The 21,250-nt window shown below is 42.5% G+C and overlaps 1 protein-coding gene across 7 annotated transcripts in view; it reads right to left on the bottom strand.

Moving 5' to 3' along the window:
- LOC111073237 (sialin) overlaps window positions 1-21,250 on the bottom strand; it is an 82,392-nt gene that overhangs the window by 26,378 nt on the left and 34,764 nt on the right. For 6 of the 7 annotated variants that reach the window (XM_041595740.1, XM_041595749.1, XM_041595745.1 and 3 more), the window contains exons 2-4: window positions 17,387-17,427; window positions 17,266-17,324; window positions 12,649-12,675 (exon numbers count right to left, since the gene is read on the bottom strand). In XM_041595740.1, the coding sequence (XP_041451674.1) occupies window positions 12,649-12,675; window positions 17,266-17,320 (82 nt within the window). In that variant the 5' untranslated portion in view covers window positions 17,321-17,324; window positions 17,387-17,427. The remainder of the gene's footprint in view (window positions 1-12,648; window positions 12,676-17,265; window positions 17,325-17,386; window positions 17,428-21,250) is intronic. The other variant, XM_041595730.1, reaches the window with a different exon arrangement.

Below are 21,250 nucleotides of genomic sequence, written 5' to 3'. Positions count from 1 at the left end.
TTTATTAATCTTCATGGCGAAGGCAAGACGAATCGGGAACTGAATTCGTTTAAACTCAATGGGCATATCCGTTTGGATCATTGAAATCCTCGGAATAAGGACTAACTCATCTTTAAATTTTCCTTTGAGTATCGTCGCTTAAATCACATTACTCATCAGTTCCATTGCATAGTTTTGGTGTGTTTAGATTTCGAAGCATGATGACTACCGAGCCTGCCTTCAGTTGTAAATTATGCTGTGGTAAACCAGGCACATCCAAGGGGTTTAAAAATTCAGTTGGATAATTAGTGGCTGATTGCAGTGTACCAACGATTTGATTCTGTATTTTTAGCCGCCTAAATTGCATGCTCGCTAAAACATTTGTTATTTTTGTGGTTAGCAATGATGTTCGGGAATACTTTGCTGATAAGCTAGTCTATCGATGAGAAAAATTGCTCGTTTCGGTGGCAAGAACACGGCCATTACCGATAGTAGACATTTGCTTGAATAAATCTTCATCAGATGGGTCGCTCAACAATGCAACTGTCATGTTTGCTGCCAGTTGAAGTTTATTCACATAGAACCGCAGATTTGATATTTGAGGTTGCGTCTGAATTAAATTTTTGATTTATGTAACACTTTCCATACAAAAAATCAAGTAAATGTTTGATAGCCCTGGAAAGGCGTACTTCATAAAACAAAACTAATGTTTCCCGCCGTGATTTCCCGAGTCGCGGTCACTTTTTCCAATGGTTTTAATAGTTACTTTGACATTCTAGACGGAGAAAAACTCAAAAAATTAAAAAACCATGAAAATCATTTCTAGCCATACCCGGCCACTCTTCACTGTGGCACATTGTGGTTGCATGGATCAGAAGTGAGTCGAATAACACGTTCAATACAAATTAATTTTTGCCATAATTGAAGGGTACAAAATACCTAATATTGTATTGTATTGTATTGTATTGTTTGTTTATTATATTTCCTAGTGCTACAAGCAAGGTGCTTATAATTAGAGCACTAGTCACTAGGTGTCACATTAGTTTGGGATTAAACTTAGATCTAAATGAATCTTTTAATATGACATACTAATAAGTGGTTACATATATTGATTTTTTTTCTTCTGCTAATGTTCGTGTTATTTTATTTTAAATTGAATTTGATTTTTAAATCTTAGTCTAGTGTAAGGTGCAAGGGCACCTAACTGTGTTTTGAATTGTGAATTGTATTCCATACTCTTTCCGTCATCTTCAGTTAATCGAAATTGAAAATTGAAAACTATCTTCTAATCTAAGTATTACGATTGATTTACAATTTCACTTTGCCATCAAGGCAAAGAGACATCAACGCGGCGCACTTTTTATTGGTTCGCACTGTTCCGTAGCCTAATTGCTTTAAGGCTCCGTGGGGAAAGATTAGATATTCTTAGTTGCGGCATCTCTATTAATCTGGACACATATATGTATTACTCATGATAATACTCACACAAAACAATTTTCAAAACAAATCAAAAATTTATTTAGCACTTCCCACACAATTCTCCGACTTTTTAAACAAAAAGGCACTTACTAAATGAACTACTCGACAAAATTTAACTTTTTCTTCCCGCTGTGGACCAAAATGAATTTTTCTGATAGATTACGGGATTTAAAAATGTGTATACCCGTACTCAAAAAAGAGTTAAGGGGTATATTAGATTTGTGGTAAAAGTGGATGTGTGCAACGCAGAGAAGGAAACGTTTCCGACCCCATAAAGTATATATATTCTTGATCAGCATCAATAGCCGAGTCGATATAGCCATGTCCGGCTGTCCGTCCGTCCGTCTTGATGAGCGCCTGGATCTCAGAGACTATAAAAGCTAGAGCAACCAATTTTTGTTTCCTCCTCACTCATGTGATATCACACTGCTACAAGGGTATTTCAAAATTATACCCGTACTCAACAAGAGTTAAGGGGTATATTGTATTTGTGGTAAAAGTGGATGTATATGTTTCCGACCCGATAGTGTGTATATGTACATATATTTTTGATAAAAATCAATAGCCGATGCGATAGAGCCATGTCTGTCTGTCTGTCTGTCCATCTTGTTGAGCGCCTAGATCTCAGAGACTATAAGCGCTAGGGCAACCAAATTTTGTTTCCAGACAAATTTGATATCACACTGCTACAAATGTATTTCAAAATTTCACCCCGCCACCTTCCGGCAAGCATATTTTAAAGATACGATAAAACTGAAAGCGCAGTATCGTAGAGAATGACTATATCTACCAGATTGTCGAATCTTAATCAGATCGGATCATAGTTATGGCCAGAATGAAGAAATTAATTTTCAGTTGCTTCCCGCGCCTCCTTCCGCAAAAGACACGCTACTCATTCTCTTTCTCGCTCGCACACTCTGCCGCGTTCAGTGCGCGAGCAACCCCTAGCAGAGATGTAGAATCTAAATGGTACATGTAGAATCTACATGTTAGATGTAGAATATACATTGTAGATGTAGATATCAGAGATGTAGAATCTAAATGGTACATGTAGAATCTACATGTTAGATGTAGAATATACATTGTAGATGTAGATATCAGATGTAGCATAAAAATGTAAAATGTAAAATTTTTTGTATTTTAAAATTCTAAAAAATCATAAGCTCAAATATGTATATACTGACTGAGTACGGGTATAGGTAGAATCGCGTCCCCAGCAACGACTCACACGTTCCTTCTCGTTTTTTTGTTGATCTGAGTACTGACTTCCGTACAGAACCTCGAAAACAGTATTGTCCCGAAAAAATGTCTTATCGGTTTCATACGAATATCAACCCTGATTCTGTTCGCGAGGTGTTTTTTCGGATCTGAGTACTAGGCTTTACACATTAACCTGGGACTAATGAAAAATTTTGTTAAAGCACTGGATACGGAAGGTGAATCAATGAGCTACCTAAAAACTGTTTTTCCACGCCTGTCGCTGGCAGAAGTTAAAAAAGGCGTATTTTATGGCCCCCAAATTCGAAAACTACTAAAAGATGATGGATTTGAAAATATTTTATCTACGAATGAAAAAAACTCATTCCGACTGGTTACAAAAAATTTTCTTGGTAACAGCAAGAGTGACGATTACGTTAATATCGTTCAAGACCTAATTGAGAATTATGAAAAAATTGGAGCCAACATGGAAATTTGGCTTGCTATAAAACATCGGAACGACACTCGACACTGCATATGTACGTAATTGCTGCGTACATACAATTTCACAACTTTGCAAATATCGAGTGATTTCTTTTGGTTCGCCCGAATTCAGATGTACAACAGCAAAATATCAGAAGCGGAATACATATAAAAGAATAGGCGCCATAGCAATTGCGTAAAAACACCTACGTAAAGAGTAAATCTTAAAAAAAAAATTATGGATGTGTGCGGTGCAGCAGCGCATAATAACGAAACCACATTAAAGTCTCAACTGGCTGCACGACAAGCGATACCCAAGGACTTGCCAAAATTCAATGGGGATCCCGAAGAATGGCCGATGTTTATCAGACCGTATGACCACAGCTCTTCTGTAGCAGGATTTTCAAACGGAGAATATATGCTACGCTTGCAGAAGTGCCTTGGAGGCAAGGCCCAAGAGCTGGTTAAGGACAAGCTTATTCTTCCTCAAATGGTTCCTGAAGTCGATAAAACACTAAAAATGTTCTTTGGTAGACCGGAGCACATTCTGGAGAGGATGATTGATAAGGTGAGAAAAATGTCGCCCCCCAAAGACAGACTTTAATCCTTCATAGAGTTCGCTTTGGTTGTGCGAAATATGTGCGCAACAATGGAAACTTGCGAGTTGGAGGCTCACCTCAATAATCCCATGCTGGTGGAGGCATGTGGCGTTAATGGGTGCATCAAAAAGCACCACCCTTTGCTTCATAAAGAGATTTATGCTCGCTCGAGATTTTTAATATAGATGAAGATAATGCGGATCAGGCCATTGTGAGCACGCATAACAGTACGAACAAAAATAAGTATTTTCGTATAATTCTGACAAAACTGTTCAGGTGTACGGATTCCTAGACGAGGTCTCTTCCGTAACTTCAATAGACGAGGCGATCTTTAACAATCTTGGCGTAGAGGGCGTGCCAGTTCCTATCTGCTGGCAATGGACCAGTGAAGCCACACACAGCGAAAGCTCATCCTTACGAGCATCATTGTAAATTTCTGGCTTTAATAGCGAAAAGCTTAATTGCATGAACAACGTCCACACCATTCACAACCTGGCTCTACCTAAAATATCAGTGAATGCGCTAGATCTGCAAAGAAAATATTCATACCTTAAAGATGTCACTACTACATGCCACTACAATCGTACGACAGCATTCAGCCTATGTTGCTTATTGGCGCAGAAAATTGGAAAATTACAGTCCCTCCTAAATTACGCGAAGGAAGACATAACGAACCAATTGGTTCAAAATGTTTGTTAAGCTGGGGTGTTCAGGGCATATCAAGTTCGACCAGGCGCTGGACTATGCATCACTGTGAATGCGATTGGCAAGAGTTACATGATATTGTTAAAGAAAGCATCAGCAAAGAGGTAGTCAAGCCTCGCACTCTGCAGTCAAAAGACAACGAAAGTGCCTTGAACATTCTGGATAAAACATGCGTGAAAGTGAATGGTCGATTCGAGGTGGGACATTTGTGGCGCACTCAATCGTCTGAATTGCTTAAAAAATAAAATTAAGCGAGAACCCAATCTAAACGATAAGATCGCTTATCAAGTAGAAAACCTAGAGCAAAAAGGGTACGCAACCCGACTGACTAAGTAGGAGATGGGCGCGTTTAACCAACGTATCTGGTATTTGCCAATATTCATCGCACTCAATCCGAACAAACCTAACAATATCAGGCTCGTCTGGAATGCAGCCGCCAAAGCTCATGGAGCAGCGACTTCATTCTCACAGGTGCAGATCTACTGACACAGCTTTTGGAAGTCCTTCTGGTATTTAAAGTGGGCCAAGTGGCGGTTAGCAGGGACATCGCTGAGATGTTTCATCAAATCCACATTCGGGCAGAGGATAGACAGGCACAGAGATTTTTGTGGTACAATAGAGATAGCGGAGAAACCATCACATATGTCATGAGGCAATGACTTTCGGTATAAGCTGCAAACCATGCGTCGCTCACTATGTGCGAAACAAGAACGTTAAACCATATCGCCAGAAGTACCCACGAGTATACGAAGCTATTCACAAGGCACATTATATTGATGACTATATCGACACCATTGAAAGCGAGCAAGAGGTTCTGGAAATAGCAAATCTCGTTCCCAGAGTACATAAGGCCGGCGGCTTCGGGATTCGAAACTGGGCATCAAACTCTGACAAGGTTCTTAGCCAACTCGTTGATGTTGAATCTGCATTATTCGAAAGTCCAATTCGGTGACACAGAGAAGATCCTCGGTATGTATTGGGAACCCCGTTCTCACCGTTTAAAGTATATTCTCAGTTTTGCTAAGAGTATCACTCCCACCAAAAAAGAAGTGCTACCTGCAGCTACCTCATGTCCGTCTTCGACCCATTGGGTCTGGTATCCTGTCACACCATTGGACCACGAATGGAGCTGCAGGCTGCATTTATTGGAATACGGATGGCCCAAAAAATCAGCAAAACACTTCGCCTGAAAATTGACTACATCACCTATCGGTCGTATTCAAAGACCGTTCTGTAATGGTTGAAAATGGATCCTCGAAATTTTCAGCAGTTTGTAATGCATCGCGTTGCATACTAGAAAATTCCGATATCAATGGTGCTGGATTCCGACCAAATTAAAAGTTGCGGACAAGACTAACAATGTAAATAGCTCTGTGGAAATTCAGCAGTGGCTCCAGGGACCTGATTTTTTGATTTAATTTTTTCTTTCCGCTGTGGACCAAAATTATAGATTTCTGATAGATTTTGGGATTTACAAATATATATATATATTTTTTTTTCCGTCAACCGTCAACGACTTCAGACGTATTTTTGTATTTCTCCGCCGTAAAATCAATTAATTTACGATTAATGTGATCGTGCTGCCCATGAATACCATCCAATCGTGTAACACCGATTAATAGAAATAATAGAAAAGAACAAATGTCAACGTATAAGAGCACCAGCTCGGTAAAGAGCACAAGCACTGTAACCAAAGCCAAAATGAGCCAAGCCCGGCAACAGCAACCAGACGAGCGTCGGCTCTCGCATGCAAAAAACAACGCGTACTTCTCGCCAGGCAGCAGTACCAACAAAAACTGCATCACTGCAAGTAAACGAGGAGAGAACACCCTCTCTCTCCCTTGCATTGCTAAGTGGGTCATTGAGTGCTCAGTGCCCATCCCCCGACTCGTACTGCCTAACCAGCGATTTGCTAATATCGACAACAACTAGTACAATGCACTCGCTCAAAACTGTGTCTTCGACCAAAACAACGACAACAACCACTGCAATTGCTCATCGCCCGATACTGTCGACCCACTGCGACAAGCCCCACCTCTCCCAACCAATAAGTTCGAAAAACGCTAACGGAGCGTTAATTCAGACTGGGCTCGATCGCTATGTGCAAATCAAAAGAAAATTGAGCCCACAAAATGTGCAAATAAAATAACTAAAATAACCAAGAACACTGTGCCACATAGGGCACTAGCAAACAATAGATTTGCGATACTACGTGTCCCAAATGAAGATGACATCGCCCAAACACCCAAGGCCAACAAATTAAGACCGCCACCTATTTATGTTCGACAGGCAAATTGTGCTGAACTGGTCAAAAAAATAACTGATACAATTGGCGCAAACACATTCTATGTCACGTCCATAAAAAGGGGTAACATAAATGAAACAAAAATACAAGTCAATGACGAACAAAACTATCAATCAGTTGCGAAATACCTCGAAAATGAAAAAATTAATTACTACACCTACCAACTTAAAAGTAGCAAAGGATTACAATCACAATTATCACAAAGGAATCGAACCAACAGTCCCAATCAATGAGACAATAGGTGGACTTAACGATAAGGGCTTCGAAGTCGAAATGGCTATGAACATAATAAATAGAAATAAAATTCCCCAGCCAATGTTCAAAGTAGAATTGACACCTGAAAGTATGCATATAAGTAAAAATGAAGTAAAAAAAAATGAAATGAATATAAAAGCTTCAATATCTACTGCACCATAGGATCACCGTTGAGGAACCACACAAACGAAATGGACCTGTCCAATGCACAAATTGCCAGTAATATGGACACACGAAAACCTATTGCACTCTACGGGTAGTCTGCGTTGCCTGTGGTGATGTTCATCTCACTGAGGCCTGCCCCGTAAATAAGGAGGACCCATCTGCCAAAAAATGTAGCAACTGTGGGGGAAACCATACTGCCAACTATTGCGGTTATCCTGTCTATAAAGAATTGAAAAATCGCCTAAACCAACAAATAACTGAAGCTCGAAACCCGGTCGTCCGACAAAACTTACCATATATACCATCAACTACGACTCCAGGAGTTTCTTTTGCTCAGGCGTTAAGTTACAACAACGGGTCGTACGCCTCAGTCTCTAAGCCGACACTTCAACCAACCACAGCTGGAATAATGCAGCATCAGGCATCAAATCAGATCACAGAAATCTCTTCCCAACATACCCCTGCTAATCCATCCCAATTGCCTAGTGGAATTGAGTCAATGCTGGTAACTATAACAAACACAATGGTAGCAATACAACAAACGATGCAGGAGCTTATGCGCAACCAAAATCTCCTCCTAATCAAACCGAAATCTGTTAAAATGGCCTGTCTAAATATATGTTTCTGGAATGCAAATGGCATTTCGCAGCACAAATGCGAGCTCTTACAGTTCCTCGCTCAACACGACATTGACGCCATGCTCATATCAGAGACTCACCTAACAAATAAAAACTATTTTCACCTAGATGGCTATAGCTTGTATACGACAAATCATCCCGATGGTAAGGCACATGGAGGTACTGGCGTTCTGATCAAGAATCGCATTAGGCATTATCCATTGCCTTCATTTGCTACACCTTATCTACAGACAACAGCAATTCATATTGAAATTCAGAGCGGCTACCTAAACCTAGCCCACCACGCTTCTGCATTTCCGAAACAGAATTTGTAACATTCTTCGACCTACTAGGTGACCGATTTATAGCAGCTGATGACTAAAATGCCAAGCACACCCATTGGGGATCTAGACTTACCAACCCGAAAGGAAGAAAACTATATAACGCTATAATAACCCCACGAAACAAGCTAGACTTTATCTCTCCGGGCAAGCCCACATATTGGCCCACAGATCCAAACAAGCAGCCCGACTTGATTGATTTTGCAGTTACACGAAGGGTGCTGCAAGCTCAGATTAATGTAGATCACTTAACAGATCTATCATCGGATCACTCGCCCATTCTACTTCACCTTTACGACCATCCACAGCTTTCGGAACGCCCATACTTTCTAACATCTAGCAAAACAGATTGGCTCAAATACAGGAAGTACATAAGCTCTCATATTGAAAGCTGCCCAAACATTAATTGTAAAGATGACATTGATAGATCAGTCGAAGCATTAGTATTCTCAATGTCACTGGCGGCAAAACACTCAACACCAATATTAGCACCTAATAAACTTTCCAACAGCAGTCGTATTTCTAGGCACATTGAAGTGCTGCTACGCAATAAAAGAAGGCTTCGCCGAGAGTGGCAAGCACACAGATCACCTGCCTCGAAAGAGCGGCTAAAAACAGCCAACCACCTACTACGCAGAGCCCTAAAAGATGAAAAAAGCCGAGCTCAAATATCCTATATGGAGCAACTCTCCCCAACTAGCAAACGATTCCCACTGTGTAAAGCAAAATCAGGCGTATGCCCACCAATCGAGAGTGAATCACCTTTGCGTACACAAACAGGAGAGTGGGCTCGCAGCAACAAAGAGAAGGCAAATAAATTTGCCGTCCATCTAGAAAACGTCTTCAAACCACACTCAGCAACAAATAGCTTTGTGCTCCCACCAACCAACAATCTCGAAGCTACTCCGCCTATCATATTCCAGTCAGGAGAAGTCACAAGGGTAATTAAAGACCAAATCTCAAAGCAAAAGAACGCTCCGGGCCACGATTTCATCTCCCCAAAAATGATTATAGAATTGCCGAGCTTTGCGGTGTATTTCAACAGCATGATGAAATGGGGGTATTATCCTCAAGAATGGGGGAAATCAGTCATCACAATGATCCATAAAGCCGGAAAAGACAAGTCCAAGCCATCATCCTATAGACCTATCAGCCTACTGCCTTGCCTATCAAAAATATTTGAAAAGCTGCTCCTGAATCAAGCAACACCTACACATCAACGGTGCCATCCCGACTCACCAATTTGGATTTCGCGAAAAACACGGAACCATTGAACACGTAAACCGTATAACCTCTGAGATACGAAATGCATTTGAAAGACGGGAGTATTGCTCCGCTGTTTTTCTGGATGTCGCCCAGGCTTTCGACCGCGTTTGGTTAGATGGCTTAATCCACAAAATCAAAATATTACTTCCACAGAACATCCATGGAATATTGGAGTCATACCTACAGCAAAGAAGTTTCGCAGTACGATGCAAAGATTTCCTCTCTGAATATCATCCAATTGAAGCTGGTGTACCGCAAGGCAGCGTGCTTGGACCGACACTGTATATCATATTCACAGCAGATCTACCGACAAACAGCCTAACAACAACTTCGACATTTGCTGACAAGTACCCAAGAAGGGCCACGGAACACTTATCATCTCATCTTGTGGCCTTAGAAAAATGGCTAGCAGGCTGGCGGATACATGCAAATGAGCAAAAGTGCAAGCATGTCACCTTTACGTTAAACAGACAAACTTGCCCTCCATTGTGTCTGAACAATATCAACATTCCACAAGCCACCGAAGTAACATATCTTTGTGTTCATCAGGATAGAAGGCTTACTTGGCGTAAACACATCGACGCGAAGAGAAATCTACTTAAGTTTAAAGCTAGTAATCTACATTGGCTAATAAACACCCGTTCACCACTAAAACTGGAGTACAAAGTGCTTTTGTACAATACCTTAAACGACGCCTTATTAATGCGTCTATTTAAAAGTAAAAATGCATGCCAAGAATCATTTTTTTTACGACTTTTCCTGAGTTTTTAAAGTCAAAATTTCGGGAAAAAATACCGCAAAAAAATGATGAAATTTGAAAGCTTAATATCTTCCAGGCGTTAAGCTGCAGCTACAAAAAGTCTGGGTCGGATTTATAGCTGCATTTGTCAGCTTTTCAGAACTGCAAAGTTCTATGCAACCAGATATAAGATATTTAAGTTATGTGAAAAAAAAGCACTACCTCTGAAAAAAAAACATTAAAAAAATACCAGATTTAAAAAAATTATTTAAAAAAACCTAATTCGTTAAAAACTTTTAAGTCCCGAAATCTATAAGAAAAAGTCATTTTGGGCCACAGCCTAAACGTTGTGTTGACTAGTGTAATCAGTGGCCAGAATATAGTTTTAAGGTCAAGGATATCGATACAACGGAACTAAAGAAGCACGTATTTGTCACGAAAGGGAAGAACTTATAAACGTCGAGTTTTTTTCTCAATGGCGAAGTTTGTACAGAGCTTTGGCGGCATTTCTTCTGTACATCGACTGGTTAAAGGCTCTAAGGAAAAAACAGATCGCACCAAACAAGATCAATCCAGATTTAATCACTCGAGCAGAGAATCTACTCTTTAAGCAGGCGATTCTTCCAATGAGGTCAGCACGTTATCAGCAGGACTGCCGCTTATCAAGCAAAGTGTTCTAAGAGGACTGAACCCGTACATCGGCCATAAAGGAATCTTGCGGGCGCAAGGCAGGTCCAACGAAATGAACTGCAGAGACGACGCTATCATAATACCAAGACAAAAGTATATTTAATTTCTAATCGTAAAGAACTACCACGAGGAGCATCATCATATGGCTCATGAGACGATCATCCACAGCGTAAAATCATCGTATTACATTCCGAACTTCGCGTCTTATACAAAACGCAGTGCATGCCAAAAATGCAGAAACCTCGCAGTAGTCCCAAAGGCGACACAAATATCAGCAGCGCCACCAGAAAGATTGGCCAGGTTTGAGAAACCATTCACATATACCGGCGTAGACTACTTCGGGCCAATTCTTGTTAACGTCGGCAGGCATAAAGAAAAGAGATGCACCGTGCTGATGGATATAAGCCAATATGCGGTGTCGACATGAACTTTCGTCAGCGCTGAAATCAAACTAAAACTTCGGCGACAATTTCTGGAAGCGTTGGGTCAAGGAATATACACCGGTCCTCACCAATCGCACAAAATGGTTTGAGAAGTCCGATCCAATAGTCGTCGGAAGCATTGTAATTGTTGTGGATGACAACCTTCCCAGGAATCTATGGCCAAACGGACGCATTATCGACTTAGTCACAGCAAGAGATGGACAAGTCAGGCATGCAACCATACAAACTCATCGAGGCGTTAGGAGAGACCTACTACGAAAATAGCTGTACTAGATGTCGGCGTAGAAGGGGGTAAATAATGCCCAGATGGTCTCATTTACGATGGGGGAATGTTGCCGCCAATATGTACTAATCACATATAAATTGTTTTAAGCAACTTTGGTCAGTATAAATTATTTTCTATAGATCACCAATAGACATAGATCAATCGGGAAAAAAGAAGAGAGAGGGAACAACACGAAATTTTTTAAGCTCCGCTTTACATTTATATGCAATAAAGGTTAATTAAAAGAAGTATAAAATAACCAAAAGTGCGTTGGATTCGTTGGGATTGGAAATTTGGCTTGCTATTGGAACATCGGAACGACACTCTTGACTTCGCCGGTACAATGGCACCAAAAATCCATTTCCTGCACTCCCACTTAGACTTTTTTCCGACAAACCTAGGGGACTTTAGTGATGAACACGGAGAGAGATTTCACCAATAATTAAAAACTATGGAACGACGGTATCAAGGTGTTTGGAATGAGAATATGTTGGGCGAATATGTGTGGGGACTCTCATAAGGGAATCTGCTTGGAATGAGAAAGGAAGACAGCCACAAAACTTAAATTGGTTTAAGAACAGTAACAAGCAGTAGAAAACCAAATTTATCACATACGTTTAAAAACTTGTAGCAACGTAACACCAAATAAAAAACAAACAAAAATAACTGTCAACAACAGTTAATGCCAAAGGAACACGTTCAGTTACCAAAACTTCAACCCCTTTTCGTTTGCTTTGTTCCCAATCAGCAGGTGGGCCCGCAACCTTCCAAAAATTATTGTTTGTCTATTTTTTCACTTTTTAGGTTTGGTTAACGAATTATAGCTCCACCGTCTCTTCATAGATTTTAAGGAACAATCTTCAAACGACGCCTTATTAATGCGTCTATATAAAACTAAAAATGCATGCCAAGAATTATTTATTTTTCCACTTTTCCTGAGTTTTTAACATTCAAATTTCGGGGGAAAATACCGAAAAAAAATGATGAAATTTGAATTTAAAAGCTTAATATCTTCCAGGCGTTAAGCTGCATATACAAAGTGTCTGGGTCGGATCTATAGCTGCATTTGTCAGCTTTTCAGAACTGCAAAGTTCTATGCAACCAGATATAAGATACTTACGTTTTTTAAAACATAGAAGCACTACCTCTGAAAAAAAAAACATGCAAAAATACCAGACTTTAAAAAATTCTTTAAAAAATCTAAAACATAAAAAAGTTCCTTAAAAAATGGTAAATTTCGAATTCTATCAGAAAAAGTCAATTTGGGCCACAGCGGAAATGTCGTGTCGACTAGTGGTTTTTATTTTGTCTCCTCGACAATTAGCCATATCGGTCTAAACAAAGCACTCTAAACCGACTGAATTTATTTTTTGATTTGTGTAAAACTTGCTATTAAAAATATAAAGCAAACGTTTGACAGCCCAGGAAAGGCCTACTCCATACAACAATATTATCGATTCCAGTCGCGATTTGCCGAGTCGCTGTCCCTTTTTCCAATTTTTTTAATAGTTATTTTGCTATTCTGGACGGAGACAAATTTAAAAAATCAAAAACTATGAATATCAGTCCAGAAGTTCTAAAATCGCGATTTTCTGAGGAGCGGTCGCCTTGGCGAAAAATTCAACAAATCAAAAACCATGAAAATCGGTCCAGCCGTTCTTGAGTTATAAGCGGTCTAACGGACATGACTTTTTTATACCCGTACTCAAAAAAGAGTTAAGTATATTAGATTTGTGGAAAAGTGGATGTGTGCAACGCAGAGAAGAAACGTTTCCGACCCCATAAAGTATATATATTCTTGATCAGCATCAATAGCCGAGTCGATATAGCCATGTCCGTCTGTCCGTCCGTCCGTCTTGATGAGCGCCTGGATCTCAGAGACTATAAAAACTAGAGCAACCAAATTTTGTTTCCTCCTCACTCATGTGATATCACACCGCTACAAGGGGGGAGATGAGAGTGAACCGAAAGTGAACGGTCGTGTTTTTAAATCCTCCAGTGAAAGTGCCAAGTTGCAGGTGAAGAACCACCCTAAAAAACAGGGGAAGAGTAAGAAAGAGGAGTCCAAAGGGAAGGGGTACGTACCGAGCCAGGCCAACACGCCAGGGGAACATATCCGAGCGCTTCTACCAGGCGGAGAGCGGTGCTCCATCCCAGGAGGAGGGGCGGAGGGGACACTCAACACTGTTCCACGCTCTCTCCTTTTGTTCTCCTAGCAACAACAAAATAAATTTCCACGCGCAATTTTGCTTTCCTTTTCCTCGCCGACTCGCCAAACAGCTGACTGCGATCGATAGTGCTGGGTAGTGCACAAATCTACCAGCTGGCACCCATCGGCCACGACTCCACCGTAGCAGGCAGCAGCTGCCAGGGTGCAAGAAATTTGCAGATCATGCAAAAGCCTTGCATACCCCCAGGCTGAGCGCAAGGCAATTAAGGAAGTGCATACTTCGAGGCTTAACCAGGCAGCACAGGTCACGGACCCGACCAACCTCCGATCCCCCGCTCAGGCGGTGTCCCGGTCAACGGGACGTCGGGGACCGGAGAGGGGCGGTATTTCACCCATCATGAATCCAAGGGGAAACCTGTGGCCAGCGCGGGAGCCACCTAGTGCAGACCAAGAAGCAGTAGAGATGGAAGCAGCAAACCCTTTCGCGGGCAGCTCGCTCATCCGTTCGTCAGCATCCACGTCAACTCCAGCAGCGGGACTGAGCACGGACCCGGACCCTAGGGAGACCTCTAGGGAGACACCTGCCCCGGCGAGGGGGTGGGACTACACCCCGGCAGAGGAAGGAGTACCGGCAGGACACCCTGAGGACGCAGTCCTTTGTAGGCGCTCTGGAGAGCTTCACGGCAACCGAGACGGATGGAGCCAACGAGAGGGCGAACAGACTGCCTGCGACCAGAGCACCACGTCCCGGTGTTCTGGTGGCGTGAGGAGATTGCAGAACTCCGCAGAACGTGCCTCTGCGCCAGAAGGCTACTGCAACGTGCCAGGGGCACTTCGCGCCTAGACCCCTGCATCGAGCGCTACAAAGCGGCGCGGAAAGAGCTGAAGAACACCATCAGGGACAGCAAACGGGAGTGCTTCCTCAGGCTGTGCGACGCAGCGGAAGCAGATCCCTGGGGATGCGCCTACAAAATGGTGGTGAAGAGGCTCAACGTGGGCGGCAAAGCCCCAACTGATCCCGTTGTACTGGAGGGGATAGTCAGCGCCCTGTTCCCGCGAGGACAACAGGTTGAGAGCTTTCCACGGCCCGAGATTGGCCCAGACGAGATCTCCGAGGTCACGGTAGAGGAGGTACGACAGGCGGGTAGACACCTTAACCCCAAAAAGGCACCGGGCCCCGATGCAATTCCCAACAGAGCGCTGAAGCTGGCACTATCGCTGCTTCCGATGGAAGTTGGAGATGGAGAGGGTGATCGCAACGAGGATGAGTGCAGCTATCGAAGCTGCTGGCGGTCTCTCCCCGAACCAATACGGCTTCAGGAAGGGAAGGTCAACGCTGGACGCCATCTCGAAGGTCGTCGGAACGGAAAAGGAGGCTGCCGCTGGAACCAGGTGGAAAGGTGGGACCAAGTCCTACTGTCTAGTGGTGACACTAGACAACAGGAACGCCTTCAACTCGGCCGACTGGAGCCGAACGCTGGAGGCCCTGAGAGGCTTCAACATCCCGGGTTACCTGCTGAACATAGCCTACAGCTTTTTCAGCGCCAGGGTGCTTACAATGGACACGAGTCTGGGTTCCAGGGCATACGAAGTCTCAGCCGGAGTCCCGCAGGGCTCCGTCTTGGGACCCCTGCTCTGGAACGCCATGTACGATGGAGTGTTGAGGCTTCCGATGCCAGCCGGTACAAGCATGGTAGGCTTCGCGGACGTTGCGATAGTGGTGGTCGCAAAGGAACCAAAAGTCGCAAAGGCTATCCACTCCGTTGAGTCGTGGCTAGAGGTCGCAGGACTAGAGCTGGCGGCTCAAAAGACGGAGGCGGCGCTCATATCGAGCCAAAAAGCGGTCGAGACAGCCAGAGTGCAGGTCGGAGGGACCACGATCCAATCGCAGAGGTCTATTAAGTACCTGGGTGTCCACATCGACACGAGACTGTCCTTCAAGGAGCACCTGGAATACGCCCACCGGAAGGCCAGCGGGACCGCAGGATCGCTCTCTCGAATGCTGCTAAACACCAGAGGCCCAAAGCAGGCAACGCGAAAGCTGCTGACGAGCGTCGTGACGTCGCAAATGCTTTACGCCGCGCCAGTGTGGGCGGAGGCAGCGAAGGTAAAAAGTTATATGCGAGGGCTGGAGGTCACGTATAGGATATCCGCCATCAGAATCGCGTGCTCGTTCCGAACCATCTCGGACGAAGCAGCGCTGGTCATTGCCGGGCAAATCCCTCTCGGTGAGCTGATACGGGAGAGGAAGGATATACACGACGCCACTCACGACAGAGAAGCGGCCCACACCGTGGCCGAGCTGAAGGTTGCCGCCAGGAGGAGCAGCTTGGAGAACTGGCAAGCAAGGTGGGACAGCTCACAAAAAGGGCGCTGGACGCACACCCTCATCCCGCGCATAGCGTGCTGGGTGGAGCGGAAGCACGGGCAGGTAGACTTCTACCTCACCCAGGCTCAGAGCGGGCACGGCTCTTTCCGCAGCTATCTCAAGCGCTTCGGCCACGAGACGGAGGATTGGTGTCCAGAGTGTGGCACTGGTATAGTGGAAGACGCTCAGCACGTTCTTTTTGAGTGCCACAGGTTCGGCTACGTGCGGCAGGAGTTGGAAGCCGCAGCAGGGGCAAAAATAAGCGCGGAAACTCTGGTGCCGCTGATGCTGGCTGAGCCAAGCGTTTGGGAAGCGGCCGCGGTGTTCGCCTGTAGCGTGACGAGAACGCTTAGGTCCCTGGAGAGAAGGCGGAAGGAACGGACGGAGTAGGTGTCCTCGCGGCGGCGAAGCAATGCCTTGCGGCAGTACCGCTCGACGCACGACCCATCTGTTATTGTTATTGTTACTAGGTGTAAGCCACGCTAAAGTTTAAAGTTAAAATATATGAATACAAAAAAAAAAAAAACACCGCTACAAGGGTATTTCAAAAGTTCGCCCAACTCCCTTCCGCCACCACAAAGGACGAAAATCTGTGGCAGGCACATTTTTAAAGATACGATAAAACTAAAAACGCAGTATCGTAGAGAATGACCATATCTACGTGATTGCCGAATCTGAATCAGATCGGATCATTATTATAGACAGAATGAAGAAATTAATTTTCAGTTGTTTTCCCCGCCCCCTCCTGACAGACACCAAGCTATTCATTCGCTTTTTCGCTCGCACACTCTGCCGCGTTCAGTGCGCGAGCAACCCTTCACGGAGGAGATGTAGAACCTAAATGGTACATGCGTAATCTACATGTTAGATGTAAAATATACATTGTAGATGTAGATAACAGATGTAGCAAAAAAATGTGAAATGTAAAATTTTTTTTAAATTAATAAATTCTAAAAAATTATAAGCTCAAAAATGTATATACTGACTGAGTACGGGTATAAGTATAGAGTAGAGTCGCGTCCCCAGAAGCGACTCACAATTTCCTTATCGTTATATATATATAGATTACAGTCTATGGTCATAGTCACTATTGATAGTATTTATCAAGAAATAAAGAATTTACAACATTATAAAGTACAATTAATAACACGGTTTTCAACTAGGTCGATTTTTATCAAAATTTATCAAATAAATATTACCTCTGAAATGCCGAGGTTCTTCCTGGGGTATAGAAGTGTCCCTCGAATCGTACATGTTACTAATAAAAAATTGTATCATGACAAATCAATATTGGAATCCAACTTAAACAGGTATACTTACAGGAATGTTATGAAAACTGTTTATTTCATTGCCAAATAAACCTATAATTTATGGATACAAGTAATATTAGTTCGATAAAAATAAATAAATATATTAGATTTTTAAATATATACTTCATTTTTATAAGTAGTAATGTACACATATTTGTATGATTACCCGACACGATTTTTCCACAAGGAACCAAAAAAAACTTTTCTAAAAGATTTGGGGCTTAGAAATTGTTTGATAATATTTTTATACCCGTACTAAAAAAAGAGTTAAGGGGTATATTAGATTTGTGGTAAAAGTGGATGTGTGTAACGCAGAGAAGGAAACGTTTCCGACCCCATAAAGTATATATATTCTTGATCAGCATCAATAGCCGAGTCGATATAGCCATGTCTGTCTGTCCGTCTATCTGTCTATCCGTCGGTCTGTCCGTCTAGTTGAGCGCCTAGATCTCAGAGACTATAAGAGCTAGGGCAACCAAAGTTTTCAGGCTCATGTGATATCACACTGCTACAAGTGTATTTCAAAATTTCGCCCCGCCCCCTTCCGACCCTACAAAAGACGAAAATCTGTGGCAAGCACATTTTTAAAGATACGATAAAACTAAAACCGCAGTATCGTAGAGAATGCCCATATCTACCAGATTGCCGAATTAGATCGGATCATAATTATAGCCAGAATGAAGAAATTAATTTTCTGTTGGTTCTTCCGTCCCCTCCTGACAGAGACCCGCTACCTATCTCTTTCTCGCTCGCACACTCTGCCGCGTTTAGTGCGCGAGCGACCTCTAGCGAAAAAGATGTAGAATCTAAATGGTACATGTAGAACACATGTAGAATGATGTAGAATATACCTTGTAGATGTAGATAAGAGATGTAGCAAAAAATTAAAAATGAAAATTTTTTTTTTTTTTTAATTCTAAAAAATGATGTGCTCAAAAATGTATATACTGACTGAGTACGGGTATAAGTAGAGTCGCGTCCCCAGAAGCGCACGTTCCTTCTCGTTTTTTTCTATGGCAGAACTTTTTTTGAATAATTTTTGAAATCTGGTATTTTTTAAATCTTTTTTTTTTTTAGATGTAGGGCCTTTTTTCACATAACTTAAGTATCTTACATTTTTTTGTAATGAACTTGCCATTCTGAAAAGCTAATTGATGCAGGTATAAATTTGAAACAGCCCTAGTTTATTAAAATCTATGGAGAGATAGTGGAGCTAAATTTCGTTAACCAAACCTAAAAAAATACCTTTTGGAAGGTTGCAGGCCCCAAGTGCCCAATTGGGGTCAAAGCAAACGAGATCGACTTGTATTTTTTTGGTACCTGATCATGCTCCTTTGGCGTTAAATTTTGTTGACAGTTACAACTCCCCACAAATTAGATCTTGTCGCGGCTACCTACTCATAGTTTTGGATATATAGGTCTGTGCCTATAGTGTCTGTGCTTTAGTGTAGTTATGACTTGCCTCAAAATAAGATCGTGGGTTTACCAAAAAATCTTGTCTATAATTAAAATCAATTGTCATGGATACCTCTGGCCGATTATTTTCATGTGCTTTCCAAGCAGACTCATTTTGCTACATATGTGGTAAGTACATGATGATCAACGAAATAAAAGTAGCTTTTACCGAAACTCTCCAAAAACAGAATGAAGAAAACTTTAAAATCAAGCCCGAAAGTTTTGTTGAAGAGTGGGCACTAATCTGTACATGTCAAATGTGCAGATTGAATTTAACATCATATGATTACGACGAAAAGTAAGTTGACAAACTATTAAGTCTACAAAAAATAATAAACATTATTTTTTCCTTTCCATTTTAGAAAACAATTTTAATTTTAATTGAATGCTGTAGAAAAATACAGATATTCACGGCTTCGAATGTTTCTATTGTTCAGTACGGAAAATTGGAATTGGGAAACACTTGAAAATTGTTTTTTAACAATCTGGTCTTGGCTTCACCCTTCTTGCTCGACGTTCAGAGGAAATACCTCCCCTAAAACGCAAAAAAAGCTAGATATCGTCGCATGGAACAACGGGTTCAAGTAATAACTTTTCAAGAGAATGGAAATATTGCAAGCGCATTTCATAGGAACAATTAATCGATTTGTTGGAACCTACGCACAATGTTATACAACGAAGGATATGTACATTTGCCACGACATCTTCGGACTATTCAAGCAACTGGGTGCAGCATAGCATATCAAATAATGAAACAATTGTTTGAACACCAGTGGTAGGTGGCGTGTGACTTAAAAGTCGTAGCCATGCTAACGGGATTCCAAATTGGCTATACAAAATACTGCTGCTTTCTGTACCAATGGGATAGTAGAGCTAGAACTGAGCATAACTCAAGAAAACTTTGGCCGAAACGGGAGGAACATACTTTGGAAAATTACAACAAACAGAACGCTGCTGTCGTGAAGTTTTCAGATCTAATTTTACCACCATTGCACATTAAGCTAGGACCAATGAAAAATTTGGTAAAAGCACTGGTGAATCAATGAGACCCCTAAAAACTGTTTTTCTACGTCTGTCACTGGCAAAAGTGAAAGAAGAAGTATTAAATGGTCCCTAAATAAAACGAGAAGGAACGTGTGAGTCGCTTCTGGGGACGCGACTCTGCTTATACCCGTACTCAGTCAGTATATAAATTTTTGAGCTTACGATTTTTTAGAATTTTAGAATTAAAAAATAAAATTTTAATCTGTGGCAGCCACAACTTTGAAGATACGATAAAACTAAAAACGCAGGATCGTTAAGAATGACCATATCTACCAGATTGCCGAATCTGAATCAGATCGGATCATTATTATAGCCAGAATAGTCCTCAAATTACAATCTCTTCTACCCACCATCGGTAAGCAGGACTAGAACCGCCGTACTTGTACGAAAGGGCATCCATGCTTATCTTATGTCTCATTACAGCACTGAAGACCTGGCTGCGGTGATGCTTGAAAGCGAGGACAAGCGCCTTATGGTAGCATCCTGCTACATGGCACACGACAGGCCAGCTTCACCGGAAGAGCTAAGGAGTCTGGTGGCGGAAGCCAGTCCGAAAGACCAGCAACTCATAGTTGGTACGGACGCCAATGCCCACCATAGCGTGTGGGGAAGCCCCGATATCAACGAAAGAGGTGAGTCACTTCTAGACTTTATACTATCCACTAACCTAGATGTAGCAAACGTGGGGGAGGAGCACACCTTCGTATGCCCCACCTCGTCCAACGTACTAGATCTAACACTCGTAATGGGGAACTGTACTTTGGTATCTGGCTGGAGAGTCCTTGAAAGACCATCCTTCTCAGACCACAAGTACATTCAGTTTAAGTGCGAATTTAAACACTCTCCGAAGATAACTGTCTATAGAAACCCCCGGAACACAAACTGGGAAAAGTTTAAAAAGACAGTTACCTCGAAGCTCGCGAATCGTGCGGGCACAGTGACATCCCCGGAAGAGATAGAATCGTCCCTAGAGACCCTCTCCAAGGAGCTACTGGATGCATACCACGCAGCATGCTCACCCTCGAGAACGAAAAAGAGAACCAGACCACTATGGTGGAACCGGGACCTATCGCTTCAAAGAAATAACCTCAAAGAATTCTTCAAAATCGCCAAACAGGCGAACGAGGAGATAATCGATGAGGAATACAAAACCCTACTCAGGGAGTACAAGAAGGAAATACGCAGGGCACAAAGAAACTCGTGGAGGAACTTCTGCTCCAATATCGAGAAAGTCCCAGAAACGGCTAGACTCCGGAAGTTGCTATCAAAGCAACCTGCCATACAAAGTCAGCTGAAACGAAATGATGGACAATGGACTGAGGGCACCGAAGATGCCCTAACAGCACTAATGGAAGCCCACTTCCCAGGATGCACC

The sequence above is a fragment of the Drosophila obscura genome, unplaced genomic scaffold (genome assembly GCF_018151105.1).
Source record: "Drosophila obscura isolate BZ-5 IFL unplaced genomic scaffold, ASM1815110v1 contig_137, whole genome shotgun sequence".
Classification (NCBI taxonomy): Eukaryota; Metazoa; Arthropoda; class Insecta; order Diptera; family Drosophilidae; genus Drosophila; species Drosophila obscura.
Note: the sequence above shows the minus strand (reverse complement) of the source record. Positions and strands in the feature narration are given on the sequence as shown.